The sequence below is a fragment of the Rana temporaria genome, chromosome 3, assembly GCF_905171775.1.
Source record: "Rana temporaria chromosome 3, aRanTem1.1, whole genome shotgun sequence".
Lineage (NCBI taxonomy): Eukaryota > Metazoa > Chordata > Amphibia > Anura > Ranidae > Rana > Rana temporaria.
This window is the reverse complement of record NC_053491.1, coordinates 14,816,499-14,843,333: the sequence shown is the minus strand read 5'-3', so window position 1 is coordinate 14,843,333 and position 26,835 is coordinate 14,816,499. Positions and strand designations below refer to the sequence as shown.

The 26,835-nt window shown below is 49.5% G+C and overlaps 1 protein-coding gene across 1 annotated transcript in view; it reads right to left on the bottom strand.

Moving 5' to 3' along the window:
- The window catches only part of IGDCC3 (immunoglobulin superfamily DCC subclass member 3), a 256,502-nt gene that overhangs the window by 57,525 nt on the left and 172,142 nt on the right, over nucleotides 1-26,835 (bottom strand). Inside the window, exon 7 of the mRNA XM_040341485.1 lies at nucleotides 8,129-8,294. Coding sequence (XP_040197419.1) covers nucleotides 8,129-8,294 — 166 coding nt within the window. The remainder of the gene's footprint in view (nucleotides 1-8,128; nucleotides 8,295-26,835) is intronic.

The following is a 26,835-nucleotide window of genomic DNA, read 5'->3' as shown; positions in this document are numbered from 1 at the left end:
CCCCCCCCCCCCTGTCCCGAGAAGGGATGACACTTTCATTACCACAACCTTACCCCCCCCCCCCCCCCCCGCGCGCTTATCAACTCGCGGCAGTAGAGAGGAGGGCCCCTCCCCCTAGGGTGACCACATTTCCAAACTACCATTCAGGGACACCCTCCCTTCCCAAAAATCAGCTTGTGCTGTAACAAATCACAGCACAGTGATTGGACACAAGAGGCGGGATTTATGATTTTCCCAATCACAAGCAGGGGGCGGGGACTGTGCTCCTCCAGGCATTCCCGGCCAGGACAAGTACTGTCAGTGAGTAAAGCAGTGATGTGGCGGCCTTTTTTGGGGGCCTCAGATTGGCCCGTGGGGTGGCTGTGTCAGTTTCATTCCGGGACACTGTATTGTCCTGGAATGAATGTGCCCGGGACAGACCTGCAAAATGCGGGACTGTCCCGGGCAATCCGGGACACATGGTCACCAGGGCCATTTGAGGGAATTTGGGGCCCCCAAGCACCCCCCCCCCCCACACGCAAAGCCTAAGTTATCGCTACACTCATTTTTTACACCCATGTTCTTACTCCTCCCCCTCCCCTCCCTAGTCCCTATGTTTTTCTATTCTCACCTCCCCTTCTTCCTTGTAGGCTGCCGCTGTAGTGTGGCCGAGCTCCTCTTCCTCCTGTCAGTCCAGTGTTCTATCATTATGGGTCCCCAGTCCCCTTCCAGATAGTACCCGGGCCGGGTACTGTGCGGTACAGAAGATTCAGTTAACTGTGTTCCCAGCCGGACTGACAGGAAGTGAGCACTCAGGGCCAGATTCTCAGTGGAGATACAACGGCGTATCTCCAGATACGCCGTCGTATCTCTGAGTTGCGCCGTTTTATCTATTCGCCTGATTCATAGAATCAGTTACGCATAGATTTCCCTTAGATCCGACAGGCGTAAGTCTCTTACGCCGTTGGATCGTAACTGCATATTTACGCTGGCCGCTAGGGGCGTGTACGCTGATTTACGTGTCTAAATATGTAAATCAGCTAGATACGCAAATTCACGAACGTATGCCCGGCTGACGCAGTACATTTACTCCATTTACGTTAGGCTTTTCCCGGCGTATAGTTACCCCTGCTATATGGTGACGTAAGTGCGGCGTACCAATGTTAAGTATGGCCGTCATTCCCGCGTCGAAATTTGAAAAAGTTACGTCGTTTGCGTAAGTCATCCGTGAATGGGGCTGGACATCGTTTACGTTCATGTCGAAACCAATGACGTCCTTGCGGCGTATTAGGAGCAATGCACACTGGGAAATTCCACGGACGGCGCATGCGCCCTTCGGGAAAAACGTCAATCACATTGGGTCACAGAACATTAACATAAAACACGCCCCCCTGTCCCGCATTTGAATTAGGCGGGCTTATGCCGGCCGATTTACGCTACGCCTCAACTTACGGAGCAAGTGCTTTGAGAATACAGCACTTGCCCGTCTAAGTTGCGGAGGCGTAACGTAAATCGGATACGTTACGCCGCCGGAAAGATACGCGGATCTACGTGTCAGTGTGCACTTCCTGTCAATCCGTCCGGGAACAGGAAACTGAATCTCCTGTACCACGAGCAGTACCGGGCCGGACTGACAGGACTCCAGGAGGAAGGAAGAGGAGCTCGGCCATGCTACAGCCTGTGGGCCAGATTCACAAAGAGATACGACGGCGTATCTCCTGATCCGCCATCGTATCTCTGGGATCCGACGGTCGGATCTATTCCGCATAGATCTCCCTTAGATCCGACTGGTGTAAGTGACTTACACCGTCAGATCTTCGGCTGCAATCTCCCGCCGGCCGCTAGGTGTCGCCTCGGTCTTTTACGCGTCGGATATGCAAATGAGGAGAACCGCCGATTCAGAAACGAACGCCCGCCCGTCGCTTTTTTTTTACGTCGTTTGCGTTCGGCTTTTTCCGGCGGATAGTTACCCCTGCTATATGAGGGGTAGCTAATGTTAAGTATGGCCGTCGTTCCCGCGCCGAGTTTCAAATTTTTACGTCGTTTGCGTAAGTCGGTCTGGAATACGGATGGCCGCAATTGACGTTGCCGCCGAAAACAATGACGTCCTCGCGACGTCATTTGGAGCATGCGCACTGGCAAATTTCGCCGGCGACGCATGCGCAGTTAAATCGTAAATTGTACACTCCCCCTAGCCGCGGAATTTGAATTCCGCCGGGGGAGTTACGATCCGACGGTGCAAGTTTCGAGGTAAGTGCTTTGTGAATACTGCACTAGCCTCGCTAAATTGCACCGGCGGATCGTAAATCACATAGATTACGCGGATCTAAAGATCCGCTAATCTATGTGAATCTAGCCCAGTGAAAGGAAACCCCAGACCAGCTCGGGGCTCCAAGCAATTGTTTGTTTTGCATGTCCTGTAGCGACGGGCCTAGTGGTCACCCTACCTCCCCCCCGGTTCTCTGCTCCAGGGGGGCCCTGCCTAAAGCTGTGTAAGGGGCCCCAAAATTTGTGATAGCTGCCCTGACTGCGTGAGGGCAGGTGTCACATGTAAAGTTAGGAACGGTCGAAGGGTTCAGTGTCCTGGAAGCCCTTTCCTGCTGTGCCAAATATCCCAATGGATTAACATAAATAGGATAATGAGAACATAGAAAGGTTAAAAGTAGGTTGTTAATTCCTGATCAGCAGCAATTTTCATTTGTATGGCCCTAATGACACAGTAGCTGACATTTTAATATGTACTTTGGATGCATTTATCAAGAAGCAGACATTGGACAGAAAGGGCCCAGGCCAACCCAACTGGAGGAAGCTGTTGTAGATGCCTGCTGTGGATGCATGGCACAAGCACCCAGCAGAGGAGGTGGTACGTCTTCCCAAATCACCAGGCGGAACAGAGTGATTACGAATGACAGCCAGTGATCATATTATCAATTAATAATGCAATTTAATACAGAACATTAAGTCCCCTTTGTGTGCCCAGACATTGCATCTGCTTGTTGGCCCCTTTGTGCCGGAATTACAATCATCTGTCTGGTTTTATCCGATGTATTAGGTAATGGTCTTGGTTGATTAATTTTGCAAATGTATGGGGTAGCCTCTCATTTATCTCGGGTTAACCTTTTCCAAGCCCGATAGTTACCCCTGTGGTTCTTGGGTCACTGGAACGAGGCCCAATTAAAACGTGGTCGCTCTATTCTGCGTTTTTTCTTCACCGGTAAACTTTACTCGCTTTAACCTTCTCCTCGCCAGTGATTTCCCCCGTCATTAGCAAAGGGGCTTTAAAAATAGTTCAGTCAAGGGGTTAAGCATCTAAAAGTTGAAGTCAGGGACCCTTCTGGCTGGAGGCCTCTTTCTATTGAAATGAAAGACTTTAATTACCATGGAGAGGGTAGGGAGGGGGGGATCAATACAGCTCTGAGCCCTAGTTACGGGTTACCATGGTAATGTTTCCTGGATACTTGTACCCCCCCCATTCTCCCTATCGTCCAAGATTACAACCACCTCTCTGGATGGGTGTGACCCCAGAAAGTGAAGCAGCTTAGACCATCAAGATGACAAACTGGAGTGGGGGTCATGCTGTTCGGTAATATTAACACCCCAGCCGTGGTGGGATTACTCATATCCCATAATAGCAGAGAAGGATTATGGCCTGGATACACCTCAACTTCTCAACCTCCTGGCAGCAATTCCAAAGAGTCTTTAGAAAATTAGATTTTGCTAATATGAATGGGGAATGAGTGCAGGCTTATATTTTGTAAGGTCCTGCACAGAGCCCCCCGAAGATGTGCAAAGAGCAACAACACTTAGCTTATCAGAGATCTTCTTATACATGTTCCTTCTACTATACACTTTTAGCTAGATTCAGGTACAGTTACGCCGTCGTATCAGTAGATAAGTCGTAAGTCCGAATCCGCGCCGTCGTATATTTAAGCGTATTCTCAAACTGAGATACGCTTAAATGTTGCTAAGATACGACCGGCGTAAGTCTCCTACGCCGTCGTATCTTAGCTGCATATTTACGCTGGCCGCTAGGGGCGTGTACGCTGATTTATGCCTAGAATATGTAAATCAGCAAGATACGCCTATTCACGAACGTACGCACGCCCGTTGCAGTAAAGATAGGCGTTTTCAGGCATAAGGATAAACCACCAAAAAGATGGTGGCAGCCAATGTTAACCACTTCCAGACCTGCGCACGACGATGTACGTCCTCTTGGTATCCATCTTTAGTGCGCGCGGTCCTGTACACGATAACGGCGGTCTTCGCGGCTGATTCGCCGCGAGATCGCCGTTATCGGTGGCGGGAGAGGGGCCCCCCCCCTCCCGCCGCTCTCCCGCGCCCTCCGCGATCGGGTGCGTTCGGCTGCTGACTGGGGACGAGACTGAAGGAAAAATCTTCTTCGCCCGTCCCCATAGCTCTGCTGGGCGGAAGTGACGTCAAAACGTCAGTCCCGCCCAGCCTCTTAAAGAAACATTTTTTTTTTTGTCATTTGAAAAAATGACAGTTTCAATTTTTTTTTTTTTTCTTGCATTTTAGTCTAAATATGAGATCTGAGATCATTTTGACCCCAGATCTCATATTTAAGAGGACCTGTCATGCTTTTTTCTATTACAAGGGATGTTTACATTCCTTATAATAGGAATAAAAGTGATCAAATTTTTTTTTTTTTCAGTGTAAAAAGTAATAAAATAAATAAGAAAACAAAAAAAAATTTTTTAGCGCCCCGTCCCGACAAGCTTGCACGCAGAAGCGAACGCATACGCGAGTAGCGCCCGCAATATGAAAACGGTGTTCAAATCACACAAGTGAGGTATCGCCGCGATCGTTAGAGCGAGAGCAATAATTCTAGCCCCAGAGCTACTCTGTAGCTCAAAAAATGCAACCTATAGAATTTTTTAAACGTCGCCTATCGAGATTTTTAAGGGTAAAAGTTTGACGCCATGCCACGAGCGGGCGCAATTTTTAAGCGTGACATGTTGGGTATCATTTTACTCTGCGTAATATTATATTTCACAATATATAAAAAAATTGGGCCAAATGTATTGTTGTCTTATTTTTTAATTAAAAAAAGTGATTTTTTTTTCCAAAAAAAGTGCGCTTGTAAGACCGCTGCGCAAATACGGTGTGACAAAAAGTATTGCAATGACCACTATTTTATTCTCTAGGGTGTTAGAAAAAAATATATATAATGTTTGGGGGTTTTAAGTAATTTTCTAGCAGAAAAAACTGTTTTAGTCTTGCAAACACCAAATCTGAAAAACACCTAAGGTCTGGAAGTGGTTAAGTATGGACGTCGGAACAGCGTCGCATTTTTCACGTTTTACGTCGTTTGCGTAAGACGATTCAGAATAGGGCTGGGCGTAGGTTACGTTCACGTCGAAAGCATTGACTATTTGCGACGTGATTTGGAGCATGCGCACTGGGATACGTCCACGGACGGCGCATGCGCCGTTCGTTCGAAGCGTCATTTATGTGGGGGTCACGATTAATTTCCATAAAACACGCCCACCTCTTCCACATTTGAATTAGGCGGGCTTACGCTGGCCAATTTACGCTACCCTGCCGCAACATACGGAGCAAGTGCTTTGTAAATACTGCACTTGCCTCTCTAAATTGCGGCGGCGTAACGTAAATAACATACGCTACGCCCGCACAAAGTTAAGCCGCCCTACCTGAATCTAGCTATTAAATGTGAGTAGCTGCTGTAGGTAATTGCATTTATTTTTTTGAAAATATTTTTTTTATTTCGTTTTAAGCATACATACAACAGCAGGCCACAAGGTGTGGCAAACAACCACCGGCTATCACCAGGGCTGGACTGGGACAAAAATTTGGCCCTGGACTTCATCCAGACCAGCCCGGGGCACAACACATCAGGGTACAGTGCACCAGGGCCGATCCTAGGGTCACAGGCGCCTGGGTGCAGAAATATTTCTGGCGCCCCCACACGGGCATCGTCATTTTACTAACTCCTCCCCTTTACAAATGTTTCTATGGCAAAGACTCAACCACAGAGATGCTCCTCCACAAAGTCTTCATTACCCTGGGATCTTTACAAGATCTCTTAACAATAAACAAATTACATGAAGAGAAGCAGAGTACTTTATTGGGACCTGGAGGGGGGCCTCTCTGATGGACACAGAGAGGGCTTCTGTTAGAGAGTCTGTTAGATGTTTGGCGCCCCCACCTCTGCAGGCGCCTGGGTGCAATGCACCCTGTGCACCCTGCCTAGGATCGGCTCTGCAGTGCACATCAGGGCATTGTACAGAGCTCAACACATCAGGGCACAGCACATCAGGGTACGGGGCACATCAGGGCACAACACGTACAGGGCCCATCACAGCATATCAGGGCACACCACATTGAGGCAAAGCACATCGGGGCACATCAGGAAACGGGACACATCAGGGAGGAGGGGCTGCCAGGGAGCAGCGTGAGTGCCGTGACAGGAGAGAGAATATATTACACGCGCTTCCTGCGCTACTCTGCATGCTCGCTAAATCTTGATCTACCTGTCAGGCGCCAGCTGTCGGCGATTGACGGGTAGATCGCCGCGGACCTCCGACCGACCCACTGAGCCACCGGCCCACCGGGAATCTCCCGGTAGTCCAGATGGCCAGTACATTCCTGGCTATAACACAGTTGCCAGTGAAGAAAAAAAAATGTTGAACATTTTGCAATTATTTTATTTATTAATTATTATTATATTATTATTATTATTATTAATATTTATTTATTAATTATTATATTATTTATTATTTATTTATTTTATCATTTTTAAAAATGATTTATTACAATATTTAATTATAATTTGTTATTTTTTTACAGGACAGGGAAGCCTGTAGCTGCGGAGGGGGGGCGGGGGGGGGGGGATCAGAAGCAGGCAGAACATGGAGGGGGATTGCTGTCAAGGAATCAATTATAGGAACCCTGCCCTGTGTCTGTGTCTCTACCCGCAGCATCTGAAAGCCAGCAGGAGGGGGAGAAACTGGTTTTCAGCTGCTGCAGAGAACCGCAAAGGGAATCCTCCGCACCAATTCCCCTTGCTGTTCGGGCCCCCCTGTGTGACCGGGCCCCCTACAGGAGGACTGGTGGTCCCCCCCTATCAGCTGCCCTGGTCATGGGAATTGAAATAGAGGTGACCGACCGAATGTAACTTGCTACATCTTGCCAGTAGGGTTTAACCTGAGGACAGTCCCAAAAGACATGCATAAAATTTGCTAAGGGCGTGGAGCACCGCCAGCATAGGAACTGCAGATTCCCAAACATTCTAGCATGTCTGGCTGGAGTCAGGTAAATCCTGTGCAGAAATTTATAATGAATAAGTCTGTCCCTAATAGAGACCAGGTACTGAATTGCAGATCCCCAGACATCATCCCAGTCATCTCTGTCCAGTCCCGAGGTCACAGCCTCCCACGCCCATCTGCAAGGTTCCAACAATTTAGGTGTTTCCTTGAAGAGGTCTTTGTATAAACTGGAGACCGGTTTAGATAATGAGTCGCTACAGGTCAGTAATTCTAGGTCACTGGGCTCAAGGGCAAGAGGTTCTCCACCTCTCGAATGTCCGGCCAGTTGAAGATCCCCTACTTTTATGGCAGGGCAAAAGGGGCAGCTGCCATGGGCCCTGTCATTGTTGTGGGGCCCAAAGCAGCTGCCTCATACCTGCCAACTATCCCAGTTTAGATTCCCTTGTCCCTTGATTTTTTAGTCCTGTTCTGTGTCCTGATATTTCAGTGTGAAGTTATGTTACTACTGCTGCCCAGCTCTGCCCTATTGTCACCAGTCATCTCTATGCTTTCCCATGCTTTCCCAGCAAGCGCCGGCCGATTCGCTCTCCGGGCTCGGGAGAGCCCGGAGAAGCACCGAATGGCGGCGGGAGGGGAGGGACGTCCCCTCCCGCCACCTATAGGAACAATCAAGCGGTGGAACTGCCACTTTGATCGTTCTTATTGTGCACAGAATCGGCGGCTGAAGACGGTCATATCTGAATGATGCCTGTAGCTGCTCCCATCATTCAGATATCACCGCACAAAGCCCAGGACGTCATATGACGTCCTTGGTTGTAAAGTGGTTAAAGGTATCCGCGTCATTTATCAGCAGTCACAGCTGTTCTATATCTTCTCACCGCTGCCTCTTTTTCCCATCATACCTGTTGTTATTCTTCAGCTTGATATGTCCATTGGGCTCCAGCTCCTGCCCATTCTTCAGCCATGTGATCTGAGGCGGTGGCTCTCCCTGGGCCAGACATGTGAAGATGGCTGTAGTGCCAACGGGCCGGGAAATGGACTGCGGGTGCTGGACGAACTCAGCCGGGGCTACAAGAGACAAAAATACAGAAGAATGGGCTAAATATGCACATCGGAGACAGAGGCGTATCTAGTGAAAATGGCGCCTATGGCAAGCACTAAAACTGCGCCCCTGTCGAAACATTTGAAACCCGTCTTTCAGATAATCCTTAACAAAAACAAAACTGGTGATATTTATCATACCTTGGGTAGTGACATATCCTCTTGTGGGGTTTATTAGACCCCTGATCCCTCCTCTGCCCTCCAAGGCCAGGTAAATGCAGAACCAATGCTGGAAGTGATGAAATCTTCATCACTTCAGTTTTCACAGAGGAGAGGGAGAAACTGATGTTCCTCCTTCTTCTTTGTAGGTGCCAATCTGACCAGATGGAATGGGAAAGCCTGGGAGAACAGGGGAGGGCTGTGGCTGAACGTAGCAGGGATAGCACTGCCATTGTCCATTAGCAAAGCTGCTGAAAAGGAGATCCTGCCTATGTGCGGCCCAGTCTCTGAAGGGAGGGGATCATGCTCTGCTTCAGTATGTCACAGTACATGTCGGCATTCATGGTTCCCTCAATGATCTGTAGCTCCCCAGTGCCGGAAGCACTCATGCAGCCCCCGACCATGACACTCCCACCACCATGCCTGACTGTAGGCAAGACACACTTGTGTGCAAATTATAGTGGGACTGTTATAGTGTGGCGGAAAATCTGACACTAACTGACACTGGTTTTTGTTTTTTTTATAGACAAATAAAAAAAAACCAGTAGTGATTAAATACCACTAAAAGAAATCTCTAGTTGTGCTAAAAGTTTTATTTGGGTACAGTGTTGCATGACCGCGCAATTGTCATAGAAAAGTGTGACCGCGCTGAAAGCTGAAAACAGGAAGGGGGTGAAAGTGTCCGGTATTGAAGGGGTTAGGTTAATACATACTTGCATAGAACTTTTTTAAACCAGAGTTTAGTGGAAGTTTAAAGCGGAGTTCCAGCCTTTTACTGTTTATTAAAAGTCAGCAGCTACAAAAAGTGTAGCTGCTGACTTTTAATAAACATACACTTACCTGCTCCATGGTCCAGCGATGCACCCCCCCTCTCTGCGGCGCCTCTATTCACAGTGTGGGCACCCGGCCGTGACAGCTTTCAGCTTCGCGGCCGGGCACTCACTGCGCATGCGCGAGTCGCGCTGCGCTCTAGGAGTGGACAGGCGATCTCCTAGCGGGAGGGGCCGCCTAAGACGAGAGGAGGAGTCACCTAGGCGGTCCCTGGGTGGAAGTAGGGAGTGGGATAGGAGGTCCCACTCCTACCGAAGCCCACACTCCCCACTCCCAAAAAAATGACATGCCAAATGTGGCATGTAAGGGGGCGAGGAGTGCTTAAAGCGGAAGTTCCACTTTTGGGTGGCACTCCGCTTTAACCTACTCTAAGGGGGTTATTTACTAAAGGCAAAACCACTTTGCACTACAAGTGCACTTGGAAGTGCAGTCACTGTAAATCTGAGGGGTAGATCTGAAATGAGGGGAAGCTCTGCTGATTTCATCATCCAATCATGTGCAAGCTAAAATGCTGTTTTTTATTTTCCTTGCATGTCCCCCTCAGACAGAGGTGGCTCTTTAACCACTTCATTACTGGGCACTTAAACCCCCTTCGTGCCCAGACCAATTTTCAGCGCTGACGCATTTTGAATGACAATTGCGCGGTCATACAAAACTGTACCCAAATTATATTTTTATCATTTTTTTCCCACAAATAGAGCTTTCTTTTGGTGGTATTTGATCATCTCTGCGATTTTTATTTTTTGCGCTATAAACAGAAAAAGACAGAAAATTTTTAAAAAAACACAATATTTTTTACTTTTTGTTATAATAATATCCCCATTTAAAAAAAAAAGAAATTCCCTCGGTTTAGGCCGATACGTATTCTTCTACATATTTTTGTTAAAAAAATCGCAATAAGCGTTTATCGATTGGTTTGTGCAAAAGTTATAGCGTTTACAAAATAGGGGATAGATTTATGTATTTGTGACGGTATTACAATGATATCCCCGTCAACGTTCCCTTCTTCCCATAACGAAAATCACCCCAATATTCCACGAGGAGGGATATTCCTGGAGTCGCCCCAAAAAGCCATACATGAGACAAGCTTACCGCTGGAACAACACACTTTAATGACACAACTCTCAGCTTATATGTGGTTACAACCTGTTAGGAACAATGAAATCTCCGCCCCCCCCTCACACAGTGGGGTTTCCCATACAGATTATAGGAGACACGTCGGAGCCGACTATGCAGACACATTTCTTTAGATAATGACATCAGTGGAGGTAGTTACTACACTGAAGCAATCAGAATAATTAACATACCACTTATCTAATCATTGTAAACAGTAAGGCCGGTCTCCTTCACACACACAATAAATCAATTACCATTTGAACTAGGGAGCTGGCTGAAGAAGGGTCATTAACATCTCAATCAGCCTGTAACACATGAACCCTTTTTACCTCTAACACACACAATATAACTAAAACAAGCAGGGAGAATTACACTGAAGCATATGCTTCACAGTATTTTTTTTTTTTTTTTTTTTACGAGTAATGGCGGCAATCTGTGATTTTTTTGTCAGGCCTGCGATATTGCGGCGGACGTATCGGACACTTTTGACACAATTTTGGGACCATTCACATTTATACAGCGTTCAGTGCTATAAAAATGCACTAATTACTGTATAAATGTGACTGGCAGGGAAGGGGTTAACACTAGGGGGTGAGGAAGGGGTTAAATGTATTCCCTGGGTGTGTTCTAATTGTGTGTGGAGGGGGACTGACTGGGGGGAGGTGACCGATGCTGTGTCCCTATGTACAAGGGACACAGCATCGGTCTCCTCTCCTCTGACAGGACGTGGAGCTCTGTGTTTACACACACAGAGCTCCACGTCCCTGCTGTCACCGCCGATCGTGGGTTAATGGCGGACATTGCGGCGGCCAGGCACGCGCATTGGCTTCCCAGCGACGCGCCGGGCAGTGTTTCCCCGCCGTGCGCCCCCAGCGGCGCACGGGGAATGTAAACAACAGGACGTCCTGGAACGTCCACCCGGCACTTGATAGGCGCGCTGTGGATGTCTTTCGTCTACAGTGCAGATCCCAAGTGCTTAATTAGGCAAATTAGGCGGTCGCCTAAGGCCTCGCTCTCACAAGGGGCCTCACGGCCGCCTAACTTGCCCAATGCATTACCTCAGTTTTGAGGGCCAGGGGACCTTAACGCTGCTGTGCTCAGGCAGCATTAAGAGCCCTGACTCAGGATCGGGGCCCCGCCAGCGTCCCTACCAACCAGTGAATATCGGTGACACCACCCCTTGTGACTTCAATGACCCAGCATGCCCTCAGTCAATGACGTCTCAAGGGGGTGGGTTCACCAGGTGACATCACCAGGTGGCCCCCGCCCCTTAGTTTCAAAGAGCAGGATCTGGGGGCCCCCTTGTTAAAGGGGGCTTCCAGATTCCAAAAAGCCCCCCTGCCCACAAACCCCCACAACCACCGTCCAGGGTTGTGGGGAAGAGGCTCTTGTCCTTAAATTATTTTGGGCGAGAGTGTGGCCCCATGTCAAGTTTTGCCTAAGGCCTCACAAAGCCTAGAGCCGCCTCTACCCTCAGATCTACAGCGACGGCACTTCCAAGTAGTGCACTTGTAGACAGTGCAAAGTGGATTTGCCCTTAGTAAATAACCCCCATTGTTTTAAAGATCTGTAGGTGGCAGTGCAGTCATTGGGTGGCACTTACATGCACTACACTTGTCTCCATTCATTTGATCCGGAGATTTTCAGCTCTAGCTGGCACACTTCTCCTCCCAGCACACGGCTTTGCACTCGCTGCTAAATCACCAAAGACTTCTACGGGGCTGACGATTAATTCTGGCCACCTGCAGAGCATTGAGAACAGAAGAGAGCCAGCTGTGCAAGTTTCTACTCGCTGTATTCGGATAAGAGAGGGGTAAGTGTCATGACCAGTTCTATACCTCACCCCCATCCTGAGGGGTAAGTGTCATGACCAGTTCTATAACTGACCCCATCCGGAGGGGTAAGTGTCATGACCAGATCTACACCTGACCCCCATCCGGAGGGGTAAGTGTCATGACCAGATCTACACCTGACCCCCATCCGAGGGGTAAGTGTCATGACCAGATCTACACCTGACCCCCATCCGGAGGGGTAAGTGTCATGACCAGTTCTATACCTGACCCCCATCCGGAGGGGTAAGTGTCATGACCAGATCTATACCTGACCCCCATGCGGAGGGGTAAGTGTCATGACCAGTTCTACACCTGACCCCCATCCGGAGGGGTAAGTGTCATGACCAGTTCTATACCTCACCCCCATCCAGAGGGGTAAGTGTCATGACCAGATCTACACCTGACCCCACATCCAGAGGGGTAAGTGTCATGACCAGATCTACACCTGACCCCATCCGGAGGGGTAAGTGTCATGACCAGATCTATACCTGACCCCCATCCGGAGGGGTAAGTGTCATGACCAGTTCCATACCTGACCCCCATCCGGAGGGGTAAGTGTCATGACCAGTTCTAAACCTGACCCCCATCCGGAGGGGTAAGTGTCATGACCAGTTCTATACCTGACCCCCATCCGGAGGGGTAAGTGTCATGACCAAATCTATACCTGACCCCCATCCGGAGGGGTAAGTGTCATGACCAGTTCTATACCTGACCCCCATCCGGAGGGGTAAGTGTCATGACCAAATCTATACCTGACCCCCATCCGGAGGGGTAAGTGTCATGACCAGTTCTATACCTGACCCCCATCCGGAGGGGTAAGTGTCATGACCAGATCTACACCTGACCCCCATCCGGAGGGGTAAGTGTCATGACCAGATCTATACCTGACCCTCATCCGGAGGGGTAAGTGTCATGACCAGATCTACACCTGACCCCCATCCGGAGGGGTAAGTGTCATGACCAGATCTATACCTGACCCCCATCTGGAGAGGTTAGTGTCATGACCAGATCTACACCCGACCCCCATCCGGAGGGGTAAGTGTCATGACCAGTTCTATACCTGACCCCCATCCGGAGGGGGTAAGTATCATGACCAGTTCTATACCTGACCCCCATCCGGAGGGGTAAGTGTCATGACCAGTTTTATACCTGACCCCCATCCGGAGGGGTAAGTGTCATGACCAGATCTACACCTGACCCCCATCCGGAGGGGTAAGTGTCATGACCAGATCTATACCTGACCCCATCCGGAGGGGCAAATGTCATGACCAGTTCTATACCTGACCCCCATCTGGAGGGGTAAGTATCATGACCAGTTCTATACCTGACCCCCATCTGGAGGGGTAAGTATCATGACCAGTTTTATACCTGACCCCCATCCTGAGGGGTAAGTGTCATGACCAGTTCTATACCTGACCCCCATCCGGAGGGGTAAGTGTCATGACCAGTTCTATACCTGACCCCCATCCGGAGGGGTAAGTGTCATGACCAGTTCTATACCTGACCCCCATCCGGAGGTGTAAGTGTCATGACCAGTTCTATACCTGACCCCCATCCGGAGGGGTAAGTGTCATGACCAGATCTACACCTGACCCCCATCCGGAGGGGTAAGTGTCATGACCAGTTCTATACCTGACCCCCATCCGGAGGGGTAAGTGTCATGACCAGTTCTATACCTGACCCCCATCCGGAGGGGTAAGTGTCATGACCAGTTCTATACCTGACCCCATCCGGAGGGGTAAGTGTCATGACCAGTTCTTTACCTGACCCCATCCGGAGGGGTAAGTGTCATGACCAGTTCTATACCTGACCCCCATCCGGAGGGGTAAGTGTCATGACCAGATCTACACCTGACCCCCATCCGAGGGGTAAGTGTCATGACCAGTTCAAAACCTGACCCCCATCCGGAGGGGTAAGTGTCATGACCAGTTCTATACCTGACCCCATCCGGAGGGGTAAGTGTCGTGACCAGATCTATACCTGACCCCCATCCGGAGGGGTAAGTATTATGACCAGTTCTATACCTGACCCCCATCCGGAGACATTTAGGAATTTGGACCTTTTCGTCAATTACAATATTGTGGTTTCAGAAGAAGTCAAAGCAAAATCCCAGTTTGGCAGCTGCCAACTAATCCTCACAGCGGGAAGAAAATCCTTATTTGAATGGCATCGGAATTATTCTTTGGATTAATCTCGCCGGTGATGAATCCTCTTAAAGATAGTTGGAGATGCCAACGCTGCGAAGAAAAGCCTTTAATTACGAATTGGCCACCTGCATAGGCAAGGAATTCCAATGTCTGATCCAACTTGAGTACTGTGGGCCAGATTCACAGCGGAGATACGCCGTCGTATCTCTCAGAGTATCTATGCGACTGATTCATATAATCAGTTACGCATAGATAGCCAGAAGATCCGACAGGTGTAATTGTCTTACACTGTCGGATCTTAGGATGCAGTACCGCGGCCGCCGCTGGGGGGAGTTCGCGTCGTATTCCAGCGTCGGGTATGCAAATTAGGAGTTACGGCGATCCACGACGGATTTTCACGTTCGGCGCGTCATCGCTAGTATAGTTTCCCGTCGCAATTTTAGGCGTCGTTTGACCTGCCCTAACTTTAGACAGCACACGTATGTGCTGTTAAAAGTATGGCCGTCGTTCCCGCGTCAAAATGTAAAACAATTTTTGTCTTGCGTAAAACGTCCGGGAATACGAAAGTACGCTACGCACGTCGCACATCGTCGCCGTTTGAAAAAATGACGTCACTTCGCGCAAAGCACGGCGGGAATTTCGAAACGGTGCATGCGCAGTAGGTCCGGCGCGGGAGTGCGCCTAATTTAAATGGCACACGCCCATTTGAATTACGCGGGCTTACGCCGGAGGCCGCCAGTGTAGGTTTTCATTGCAAGTGCTTTGTGAATCAGGCACTTGCGATGAAAACTTGTGGCGGTGTAACGTATCTACGATACGTTACGCCGCCGCACTTCTACGTGAATCTGGCCATGCTCACAGGCCACTTTATAAGGCTCCATTCACACTGATGCATTTTTGATGCATTTCGCAGAAAAGCAGGGACATTTTTTATCATGGTTTCCTATGGAACACGTTCACATCAATGCTTTTTTATGCCTCTGCGTTTTTCGAAAGGGTCGGGGACATTTTTTCCCGCGAAAAGCAGCGTTTTGCATGTAATAGAATTCAATGGACCCGCATCCAAAACGCAAGAACCGCGATTTTGCCACGATTTGTGGTTTGCGATTATTATTTTTTCTAACCTGTTTATAGCTGGTTGTTAAAGGAAATGTAAAAAAAAATGAAAATTGCTGGCTAAAAAAAATAAAAGAATAAGAAAAACAAAAAAATTGCGGTAGGCTCGATTCACACCTATGCATGTTGCTTTTGAGCGTTTTTGCAGTGCTTTTTGTGGTGCTTGCTGCTTTTTTCGCCTTGAGGCGATAAAGGCCCAGATTCTCAAAGGGCTTACGACGGCGCAACGCCATGTACGCCGTCGTAAGTCCTAATCTGTCGTATCTATGCGACTGATTCTTAGAATCAGTTACGCATAGATATCCATTAGATCCGACAGGCGTAAATGCAATTTTATCTTTTGCCGCTAGGTGTCGCCTCCGTCTTTTTCCCCGTTGTCTATGCAAATTAGCTATTTACGCGAGATTCCCGAACGTACGCGCGGTCGACACAGTGAAGTTACGACGTTTACGTTAGGTTTGCGCGGCGTAAAGTTGCCCCTGCTATATGAGTGGTAACCAATGTTAAGTATGGCTGTCGTTCCCGCGCAAAATTAAAAAAATTACGTCGTTTGCGTAAGTCGTCCGTGAATGGGGCTGGACGCCATTTACCTTCACGTCGAAACCAATGACGTCCTTGCGACGTCATTTGGAGCAATACACCCTGGGATATTTTCCGGACGGCGCATGCGCAGTACGTTCGGCGCGGGAAAGCGCTTAATTTAAATGCTCTACGCCCCCTACCTGGCTAATTTGAATTAGGCGGGCTTGCGCCGGGTGATTTACGCTACGCCGCCGCAACTTTACAGGCAAGTGCTTTGTGAATAAAGCACTTGCCTGTAAAACTTGCGGCGGCGTACTGTAAATGACATACGTTACGCCGCCGCAGAGATACGCCGGATCTATGAGAATCTGGCCCTAAGTTTGCACTGATGGGAACTTATAGGTGGCACTGATGGGCACTCATAGGCGGCACTGATGTGGACTGATAGGTGGGCACTGGGCAAATATGGGCACTAAGAGGTGGCACTGATGGACACTGGGTGACACTGAGCGGTGGTACTGATGGCATTGCTGGGCACAGTCAGTGCCCATTTGTGGGCACTGATTGGCATCGATTGCATTAAAAACATTTTTTTTTACATCTATTTGTGCTCTATTTAGCACTGGGGGGCACTCCCTGGTGGTCCAGTGTGGGGATCTGAGGGGGGGCTGCGCTGATAAACAATCAGCGCAAATCCCACCTGTCAGGAGAGCGGCGATCGGCTCTCCTCTACTCGTGTCTGTCAGACGTGAGTGAGGAAGAGCCGGTCAACGGCTCTTCCTGTTTACATTGTGATCAGCCGTGATTGGACACGGCTGATCACGTGGTAAAGAGCCTCCGCCGGAGGCTCTTTACCAAGATCGGAGATGCAGGGTGTCAGACTGACACCCCGCATCACCGATCGCCGCGCTACGCGCCCCCCACGGGCGCGCGCAGGCACAAAATCCTGCAGGACGTCAATAGACGTCCAGTCAGGATTTCACAACCACTTCCCGGACGTCAATCTCCTATTGACCGGGCGGGAAGTGGTTAAAAAGTGAGAATTATGTTCCAGAAACTTCTTCGGAAAGTCTGGATCTGCTTGAAATTCACCAGAGAAGCCTAAGAATGCGCAGCCGATATATCACAGGCGGAAAACACGGAGGCGTCCTCCGCTCACACCCTCGCCATCCACCATTCTTCACCCAGGGCATGGCCAGATGGCCGGCTCCCTGAATGGCGGGGACGGTAATTTGCGCTTTTATAGGAGCGCGGTGAAAGATGCCGGGGAGGAATGTGGGTGGATGTGAACACCGCCGTCCATTCAATGCGCAGATCTCTCTTCCTTTGTCGGGGGAGGGGGGGGGGGGCTTTGTGTCTTTCTTTCTCTACAAGGAAAAGTGGTGCTGGGAAAAAAAAAGAAAAAGAAATGTAGACATTCATGGAAGAACCTGCGAGGGTCGATATATTAACACAATCACCGCCGCTGAAACGGCCCCCCAAGTTCAAAAACTTTTCACTACATTAAATAGCGGCGGCGGCGTTTGTAATTGAATGGAAGAGGAATCAGCGGGGGAAATGCAAAGAAGTAATCAGACGGCGGCGCCGCGAGACGCGATATTCCCTCTTCACCAGATAAAGATCTATTTCTGGCTTCTTTCATCCCAGATACTTTATTTTTTTTCTCAAAGAAAAATTTAGGTTATGAAAGGACAAGTTCTGGATTCAAGAATCTTCCATGTAGACCGGCTACAAGACAAGTAATAGAGTTTGCTTAACCACTTAAGCCCCGGACCATTATGCAGGTTAAGGACCTTGCCCCTTTTTTTGCGATTCGGCACTGCGTCGCTTTAACCACTTAAGAACCGGACCAAAATGCAGGTAAAGGACCCGGACAGTTTTTGCGATTCGGCACTGCGTCGCTTTAACTGACAATTGCGCTGTCGTGCGACGTGGCTCCCAAACAAAATTGGCGTCCTTTTTTCCCCACAAATAGAGCTTTCTTTTGGTGGTATTTGATCACCTCTGCGGTTTTTAGTTTTTGCGCTATAAACACAAATAGAGCGACAATTTAAAAAAAAAATTCAATATTTTTTACTTTTTTCTATAATAAATATCCCCAAAACTTTTTTTTTCCTCAGTTTAGGCCGACGCGTATTCTTCTACCTATTTTTGGTAAAAAAAAAAAAAAACGCAATAAGCGTTTATCGATTGGTTTGCACAAAATTTATAGGGCCAGATCCACAAAGATCTGCCTATCTTTAGGCAGGCGTAGCGTATCTCAGATACACTACGCCGCCATAACTTAGAGCGTAGTTTCCGTATCCAGAAAGAATTTGCGCCGTAAGTTACGGCGGCGTAGTGTAAATGTGTCGGCGTAAGGGCACGAAATTCAAATAACTAAGATGTGGGCGTGTTTTATGTTAATACATCTTGACCCCACGTAAATGACGTATTTTTTTACGGCGTATGCGCCGTCCGTGGGGGTATCCCAGTGCGCACGCTTAAAATCACGTCGCAAATGGTCAATGCTTTCGACGTAAACGTAATTTACGCAAAGCCCTATTCGCGAAAGTTTTACGCAAACGACGGAAAATTCGACGCTGTCCCGACGTCCATACTTAACATTGCGTACGCCTCATGAGGCAGGGGTAACGTTACGCTGAAAAAAGCCTTACGTAAACGACGTAAAAAAATGCGCCGGGTGGACGTACGTTCTGAGAATCGGCGTATGTAGCTAATTTGCATACTCTACGCGGAAATCAACGGAAGCGCCACCTAGCGGCCAGCGTAAATATGCACCTAAGATCCGACAGCGTACTAAGACGTACGCCAGTCGGATCGAGCCCACATTCAGGCGTATCTTGTTTTGTGGATACAAAACAAAGATACGCCGGCGCATCCTAGAAGTTACGCGGCGTATCAATAGATACTGTGACGTAATTTCTTTGTGGATCTGGGCCATAGTGTTTACAAAATAGGGGATTGTTTTATGGCATTTTTATTAATCATTTTTTTTTTTACTACTAATGGCGGCGATCAGCGATTTTTTTTCGTGACTGCGACATTATGGCGGACACATCGGACACTTTTGACACATTTTTGGGACCATTGTCATTTTCACAGCGAAAAGTTCTATGAAAATGCACCGATTACTGTGAAAATGGCAATACAGTGAAGGAGTTAACCACTAGGGGGCGCAGTAGGGGTTAGGTGTGACCTCATATGTGTTTCTAACTGTAGGGGGGCGGGGCTGGACGTGTGACGTCACTGATCGCCTTTCCGTATATCAGGGAACAGACGGACAGTGACACTGCCACAGTGAAGAAAGGGGAAGGTGTGTTTACACTCACCTCTCCCCGTTCTTCAGCTCCTGTGACCGATCGCGAGACACCGGCGGCGATCAGGTCCGCGGATCCCACGACGCGCTCACGACCCCACGGCTGGGCTCTTAAAGAGGACGTACAGGTACGTGCCCAGAAGTGCCCTTCTGCCGACGTTACAACGTATATAGGTGTGAAGGGGTCCATAAGTGGTTAAAGTGGATGTAAACCCAAAATCTTTTCTTTTTTTTCTTTGATGTCACAATGTAGAGTATAAGATTTCCTATCATCTGTGCCCAGTCTTGCCACACAGAGTTAATCCAGCTCTGAGCAATCCTCTTTTATTGTTCAGTGAAATAAAACGGACTTACAGAGAAAAACCTTAGTCCGTTCCGCACCCCCCTTGCTGTGAGTGACAGGTTATTTACATATCTCATGCACTAGCCTGGAGACAGGCATTATTTTTTTAATTCCCACCCCCACTCATTTTCTGAAGTCATGTGGTTACTTTTCTGGATTTTGACTGGATGTTAGGGATCATAGCAGAATTCAGTGTAAGAAATACACAGGAAAAAATGCATGTTGACAAAGGATATATCTATATATCCTTATAGATCAGCATTATGGGCCATATTCTCGTAGATCCTGCGGCGGCGTCGCGTAATCCATTTACACTACGCCGCCCCAACTTACAGGAGCAAGTGCTGTATTCCCCAAACACTTGCTCCGTAGTTTGGGGCGGCGGAGTGTAAATGGCCCGGCGTATCCCCGCTTAATTCCAAGGGGGCGGTTTGTATTTAAATTAAGCGCGCCCCCGTGCCGTTCGAACTGCGCATGCCCCGGGCTTAAAATAGCCCAGTGCGCATGCTCCAGTTCTCGACGGAAAACGTCAATGACGCCGACGTGTACGTCATTGACGTAAAGTCGTATTCAAGAACGACTTAGTGAAACGACGTACCCGACGGGAAAAGACGACGCGGACCCGACGCCATACTTAACATGGCATGCGTGGGACTGGCGTAAGGTTACCCCTCATATAGCAGGGGTAACCTTACGCTTACGCAAACGACGTAAGCGACGGTTACGCGACGCGATTTCGTTCGTTTGCATAAACAAATGAGACCTGAACGTAAACGCCATCTAGCGTCCGGCGGTGAATTACATTTAGGATCCGACAGTGTAAGTGACTTACACTAGTCGGATCCTAGCCTAATTCCGGCGTATCTTGTTTTGTGAATACAAAGCAATGATACGCCGGCGGGAAATTCGATTTACGCCGGTGTATCTGTAGATACACCGGCGTAACTTGTTTGAGAATATGGCCCTCTGACAGTAGTTTAGAAAGGATGAGAGTGGGTTTACATCCACTCTCATACTCAAACTAATTTTTTATCATTTTCCCACAGATAGAGATTTCTTTTGGTGGTATTTGATCGCTGCTGGGATTTTTTGCGCAACAAATAAAAAAAGAACAAAAATTTTGAAAAAAGGTTTTACTTGTATGGATAAATACATATAAAATGATTACTCCTACTGAAAGGGAGATCATTAACCTTGTAGGAATATGTTCATGCCTTGTGGTCCCTTCCTTCCCCATACACGCACCTGATAAGCTGTGGCTCTGGGTGCGTCCTGCAGAGGGGCTCCTTTTTGGCATTTCTTTATGATGAGGACGCAGATGCAGGATTTTTTTTACTAGTACAGAAAACAAAAAGCGCAGGTGGGTACTTCAGAGGAGCTCTAAAGAGCACTCAATCCACAGAAGTGTTCTCCAATACGGCGCGGCCTTTGGGATTAAGTGCCAAGCTGCAACCCTTTTCAGAATCTGCGACATTCCACAATGCTTTTCAGAAAGCGCCCAAGTACCTTACATGTGACAATAGCAGAGACCGCTCACAGGACTTCAAGGGTCTCAGGTATGGTAACCCTCAAGAGCGCCCTGAACCATGACCACAAAGTCAACCAAGACTGCCGACGAGGTACAATTCATTTTTCCCACATGAAAACTTATTTCCCAAGTAGCCCAACCAGATCTTTCCCATGGAGCCCCAAATCCAGCCCCGACCAGACGCTTCCCATGGAGCCCAAAATTCAGCCCCGACCAGACACTTCCCATGGAGCCCCAAATTCAGCCACAACCAGACGCTTCCCATGAAGCCCCGAATCCAGCCCCGACCAGACGCTTCCCATGGAGCCCCAAATCCAGCCCCGACCAGACGCTTCCCATGAAGCCCCAAATCCAGCCCCGACCAGACGCTTCCCATGAAGCCCCAAATCCAGCCCCGACCAGACGCTTCCCATGAAGCCCCAAATCCAGCCCTGACCAGACGCTTCCCATGAAGCCCCAAATCCAGCCCCGACCAGACGCTTCCCATGGAGCCCCAAATCCAGCCCTGACCAGATGCTTCCCATGGAACCCCACAACCAGCCCCGACCAGACGCTTTCAGTGGAGCCCCAAATTCAGCCCCGACCAGACGCTTCCCATGGAGCCCCAAATTCAGCCCCGACCAGACGCTTCCCATGGAGCCCCAAATGCAGCCCCGACCAGACGCTTCCCATGGAGCCCCAAATCCAGCCCCGACCAGAAGCTTTCCATGAACCCCCAAATCCAGCCCCAACCAGACACTTCCCATGGAGCCCCAAATCCAGCCCCGACCAGACGCTTTCCATGAACCCCCAAATCCAGCCCCGACCAGATGCTTCCCATGGAGCCCCAAATCCAGCCCCGACCAGACGCTTCCCATAGAGCCCCAAATCCAGCCCCGACCAGACGCTTCCCATGGAGCCCCAAATCCAGCCCCGACCAGACGCTTCCCATGGAGCCCCAAATCCAGCCCCGACCAGACGCTTTCCATGAACCCCCAATTCCAGACCCGACCAGACGCTTTCCATGAACCCCCAATTCCAGCCCTGACCAGACGCTTCCCATGGAGCCCCAAATCCAGCTCCGACCAGACACTTCCCATGGAGCCCCAAATCCAGCCCCGACCAGACGCTTTCCATGAACCCCCAATTCCAGCCCCGACCAGACGCTTCCCATGGAGCCCCAAATCCAGCCCCGACCAGACGATTCCCATGGAGCCCCACAACCAGCCACGACCAGAAGCTTCCAATGAAGCCCCAAATCCAGCCCCGACCAGACGCTTCCCATGGAGCAGCAAATCCAGCCCCCACCAGACACTTCCCATGGAGACCCAAATCCATCCCCGACCAGACGCTTCCCATGGAGCCCCAAATCCAGCCCCGACCAGACGCTTCCCATGGAGCCCCAAATCCAGCCAGGACCAGACGCTTCCCATGGAGCCCCACAACCAGCCACGACCAGAAGCTTCCAATGCAGCCCCAAATCCAGCCCCGACCAGATGCTTCCCATGGAGCCCCAAATCTAGCCCCAACCAGATGCTTCCCATGGAGCCCCAAATCCAGCCCCGACCAGACGCTTCCCATGGAGCCCCGAATCCAGCCCTGACCAGATGCTTCCCATGGAGCCCCAAATCCAGCCTTGACCAGACGCTTTCCATGAACCCCCAAATCCAGCCCCGACCAGACGCTTCCCATGGAGCCCCAAATCCAGCCCCGACCAGACGCTTCCCATGGAGCCCCAAATCCAGCCCCGACCAGACGCTTCCCATGGAGCCCCACAACCAGCCACGACCAGAAGCTTCCAATGGAGCCCCAAATCCAGCCCCGACCAGACACTTCCCATGGAGCCCCAAATCCAGCCCCGACCAGACGCTTTCCATGAACCCCCAATTCCAGCCCCGACCAGACGCTTTCCATGAACCCCCAATTCCAGCCCTGACCAGACATTTCCATGGAGCCCCAAATCCAGCCCCGACCAGACGCTTCCAATGGAGCCCCAAATCCAGCCCCGACCAGACGCTTTCCATGAACCCCCAATTCCAGTCCCGACCAGACACTTTCCATGAACCCCCAATTCCAGCCCCGACCAGACGCTTCCCATGGAGCCCCAAATCCAGCCCCGACTAGACGCTTCCCATGGAGCCCCTAATCCAGCCAGGACCAGACGCTTCCCATGGAGCCCCACAACCAGCCACGACCAGAAGCTTCCAATGGAGCCCCAAATCCAGCCCCGACCAGACGCTTCCCATGGAGCCCCAAATCCAGCCCCAACCAGACGCTTCCCATGGAGCCCCAAATCCAGCCCCGACCAGACGCTTCCCATGGAAGCCCCAAATCCAGCCCCGACCAGATGCTTTCCATGAACCCCCAATTCCAGCCCCGACCAGACACTTCCCATGGAGCCCCAAATCCAGCCCCGACCAGACGCTTCCCATGGAGCCTCAAATCCAACCACGACCAGACGCTTCCCATGGAGCCCCAAATCCAGCCCCGACCAGACGCTTCCCATGGAGCCTCCAATCCAGCTCCGACCAGACGCTTCTCATGGAGCCTCAAATCCAGCCCCGACCAGACGCTTCCCATGGAGCCCCAAATCCAGCCCCGACCAGACGCTTCCCATGGAGCCCCAAATCCAGCCCCGACCAGACGCTTCCCATGGATCCCCAAATCCAGCCCGGACCAGACACTTCCCATGGAGCCCCAAATCCAGCCCCGACCAGACTCTTCCCATGGAGCCCCAAATCCATGGATGCGCTCCTGGTGTCGAAGAGTTCTGTCTGATTAAACATTAAACCAGTGTTTCTCTACCTTTCTCCAGTCCGGGCGCCCTTAAAATGGATTTTCAGTCTTCAGGCACCCCAGTTTAGGGCTCGGTTCACACTACTGCATATCAAAGTTGCACGTGTTCCCAACACACAGACAACTACACTGCTCTTTAGCTCACCTCTGCACCCCAAACCCCCTCTGTACCACAGAACCCCCCATTCGGCTCACCTCTATACCAGAACCTCCAGTCTGCTCACCTCTGTACACCAAAACCCTGTCTTTTTATCTCTGCACCCCAAACTCCCCACTCTCTGCTCACATCTGTACCCCCAAACCCCCTATCTGTGCATCCCTAACCCCCTTTGCTCACTTCTGTACCCCAAAACACCCCCTCTATGCTTACCTCTATACCGGGAAGGGACCTTCTGTCTACTAACCTCTGTACCCCACACCCCTGTCTGATCACCTCTGTAACCCAAACCCCCCTCTCTGTGCACCCCTAACCCCCTCTGCTCACTTCTGTACCCCAAAACACCCCCTCTCTGCTCACCTCTATCCTGGAACCCCCTGTCTGCTAAACTCTGTGCCCCAAACCCCTGTCTGCTCATCTCTGCACCCCAAACCCCCTTCTCTGCTCACCTCTGTACCACAAACCCCCCTCTCTGATCACTTATGTGCCACAAACCCCCCTCTCTGATCACTTCTCTGCCCCTAACCAGCTGCTCACGTTTGCACCCCAAACACCCTTGGTACCCCAGAACCCCCCATTCTACTCACCTCTATCCCAGAACCTCCTGTCTGCTCACCTCTGTACACCAAAACCCTGTCTATTTACCTCTGTACCCCAAACTCCCCACTCTCTTCTAACCTCTGTACCCTAAGCCCCCCTTTCTGTGCACCCTAAACCCCCTCTGCTTACTTCTGTACACCAAAACATCCCTCTCTGCTCACCTCTATCCTGGAACCCCCTGTCTGCTAACCTCTGTGCCCCAAACCCCTTCTCTACTCACCTCTGTACCCCAAACCCCCTCTCTGATCACTTCTGTGCCCCAAACTCCTCGCTCTATGCTCAACTCTGTACCCTGACCCTTCTTTCTGCTCACCCCTGTACCCCTAACCCCCAGCTCACCAGGTGTCCAATTTAGCAGTCCCGCTAAAAAAATCGCTGATCGCCGCCATTACTAGTAAAAATAAAAATGTCATAAAAATATCCCATAGTTTGTAGGCACTATGGCCCGGATTCACAAAGCACTTACGCCGACGTATCTCGAGATACGCCACATAAGTGCAAATATGCGCCGTCGTATCTATGCGCCGTACCCACAAACCGAGATACGCCTAAAAATAGGCTTCATCCGACCGACGTAACTTGCCTACGCCGGCGTATCGTGGGCGCATATTTACGCTGGACGCAAGTGGCGCTCCCATTGATTTCCTATTCAAATATGGAAATGAGGGACCTTGTTACACGGAGCCGTACGTAACACACAGTGGGAGATGCCTGCTGTAAGCGTGTGAGGAGGAGACGGCTGCAGATTCAGTCCAGCCATGCCGCTCTGTGTCCTGCGGGTGACAGTTTCCTGGCTGATCGCTTCAGCCAGGAAACTAAGCCTGCTCTTTCCCTATACCTAACTCGCCCTGCACTAAATTCCACTCGCAAAATGCGAGCAGGCGAGTGGAATTTTTGAGGGCTGGTTTACGTTGTACGTGAATATGACTAGGCGTTCAGTAGGTTACGTTCACGTCGTAGGCAGTGATCCGTTGTATCTTAGGGAGTAGTGATTCTGAGCATTCCCAGTGGGATTCGTCCACGGGACGCATCCCAATGCGTCCAGTGAAACTGCGCCGTTCGTTATTCGTATCTTTATGGCGCTCGGCTCATCATTTACATGGGGTCACGCCTCATTTGCATGGCTCACGCCCACTTCCACTTACGACGACTTACGCCTAGGAAACCCAGCGCAGATTTGGCAGCACTGGCTTTGTGAATCCGGTGCTTGCCTCTCTGCGCTGCGTCGGCGTAGCGTATATGAGATACGCTACGGCGGCGTAATGTGCGCCGGCTCTCTGTGAATCCGGGCCTATAACTTTTGCACAAACTAATCAATATACGCTTATTGAGGGTTTTGTTTACCAAAAATATGTAGCAGAATACATATTGGCCTAAACTGATGAAGTAATTAGTTTTTTTATTTGTTTTTTTTTTGGATATGTTTTATAGCCGAAAGTAAAACAAAAAAGATTCCAAAACTGTCTGTCTTTTTTTGTTTATAGCGCAAATAATCATCAAATTGTAAATAGTTTACTATATATGTTCATAGTCTGAGTGCACTTTAAACGCGCTTTATGCACTCCATAATTTTTGTACAGGAACCCTAATATTTTTTTTTTTTTTTTTTATTAAGCAGAAAATACTGTATAAAGAAAATTCATAGAGGAATGTTAAAGGTTTAAACAGATTATAAGATTAGAGGGTATTTAAAACAAAGATAGTATAGTAGAGTGTGCTATTTTCCTATCCAATAATCTTTAAAAAAAATAAAATAAAATAAATACCAACTGTCATGTTATTGTGGCCTCACTTTGTCCTTAAAGCGGAGTTCCGGCCACAATATTAAAAATATAAACTTTTTAAATATGAAAACCCCTGTAATACACAAACTTAATGTATTCTACTACAGTTAGTCTGTAAACTAAGGTCCGTTTTGTTAGGTTTTTAGCAGCTAACACAGTGCAACACTTTATATGGATTTGTTTGGCCTTTATTATGTCAGGGACTCTCCGCTATTAACAGCTTTTTACATTGTGAGTATCCTGTATTGTACAGTAGAAGTGTTATTGTCAGGGGGGGGG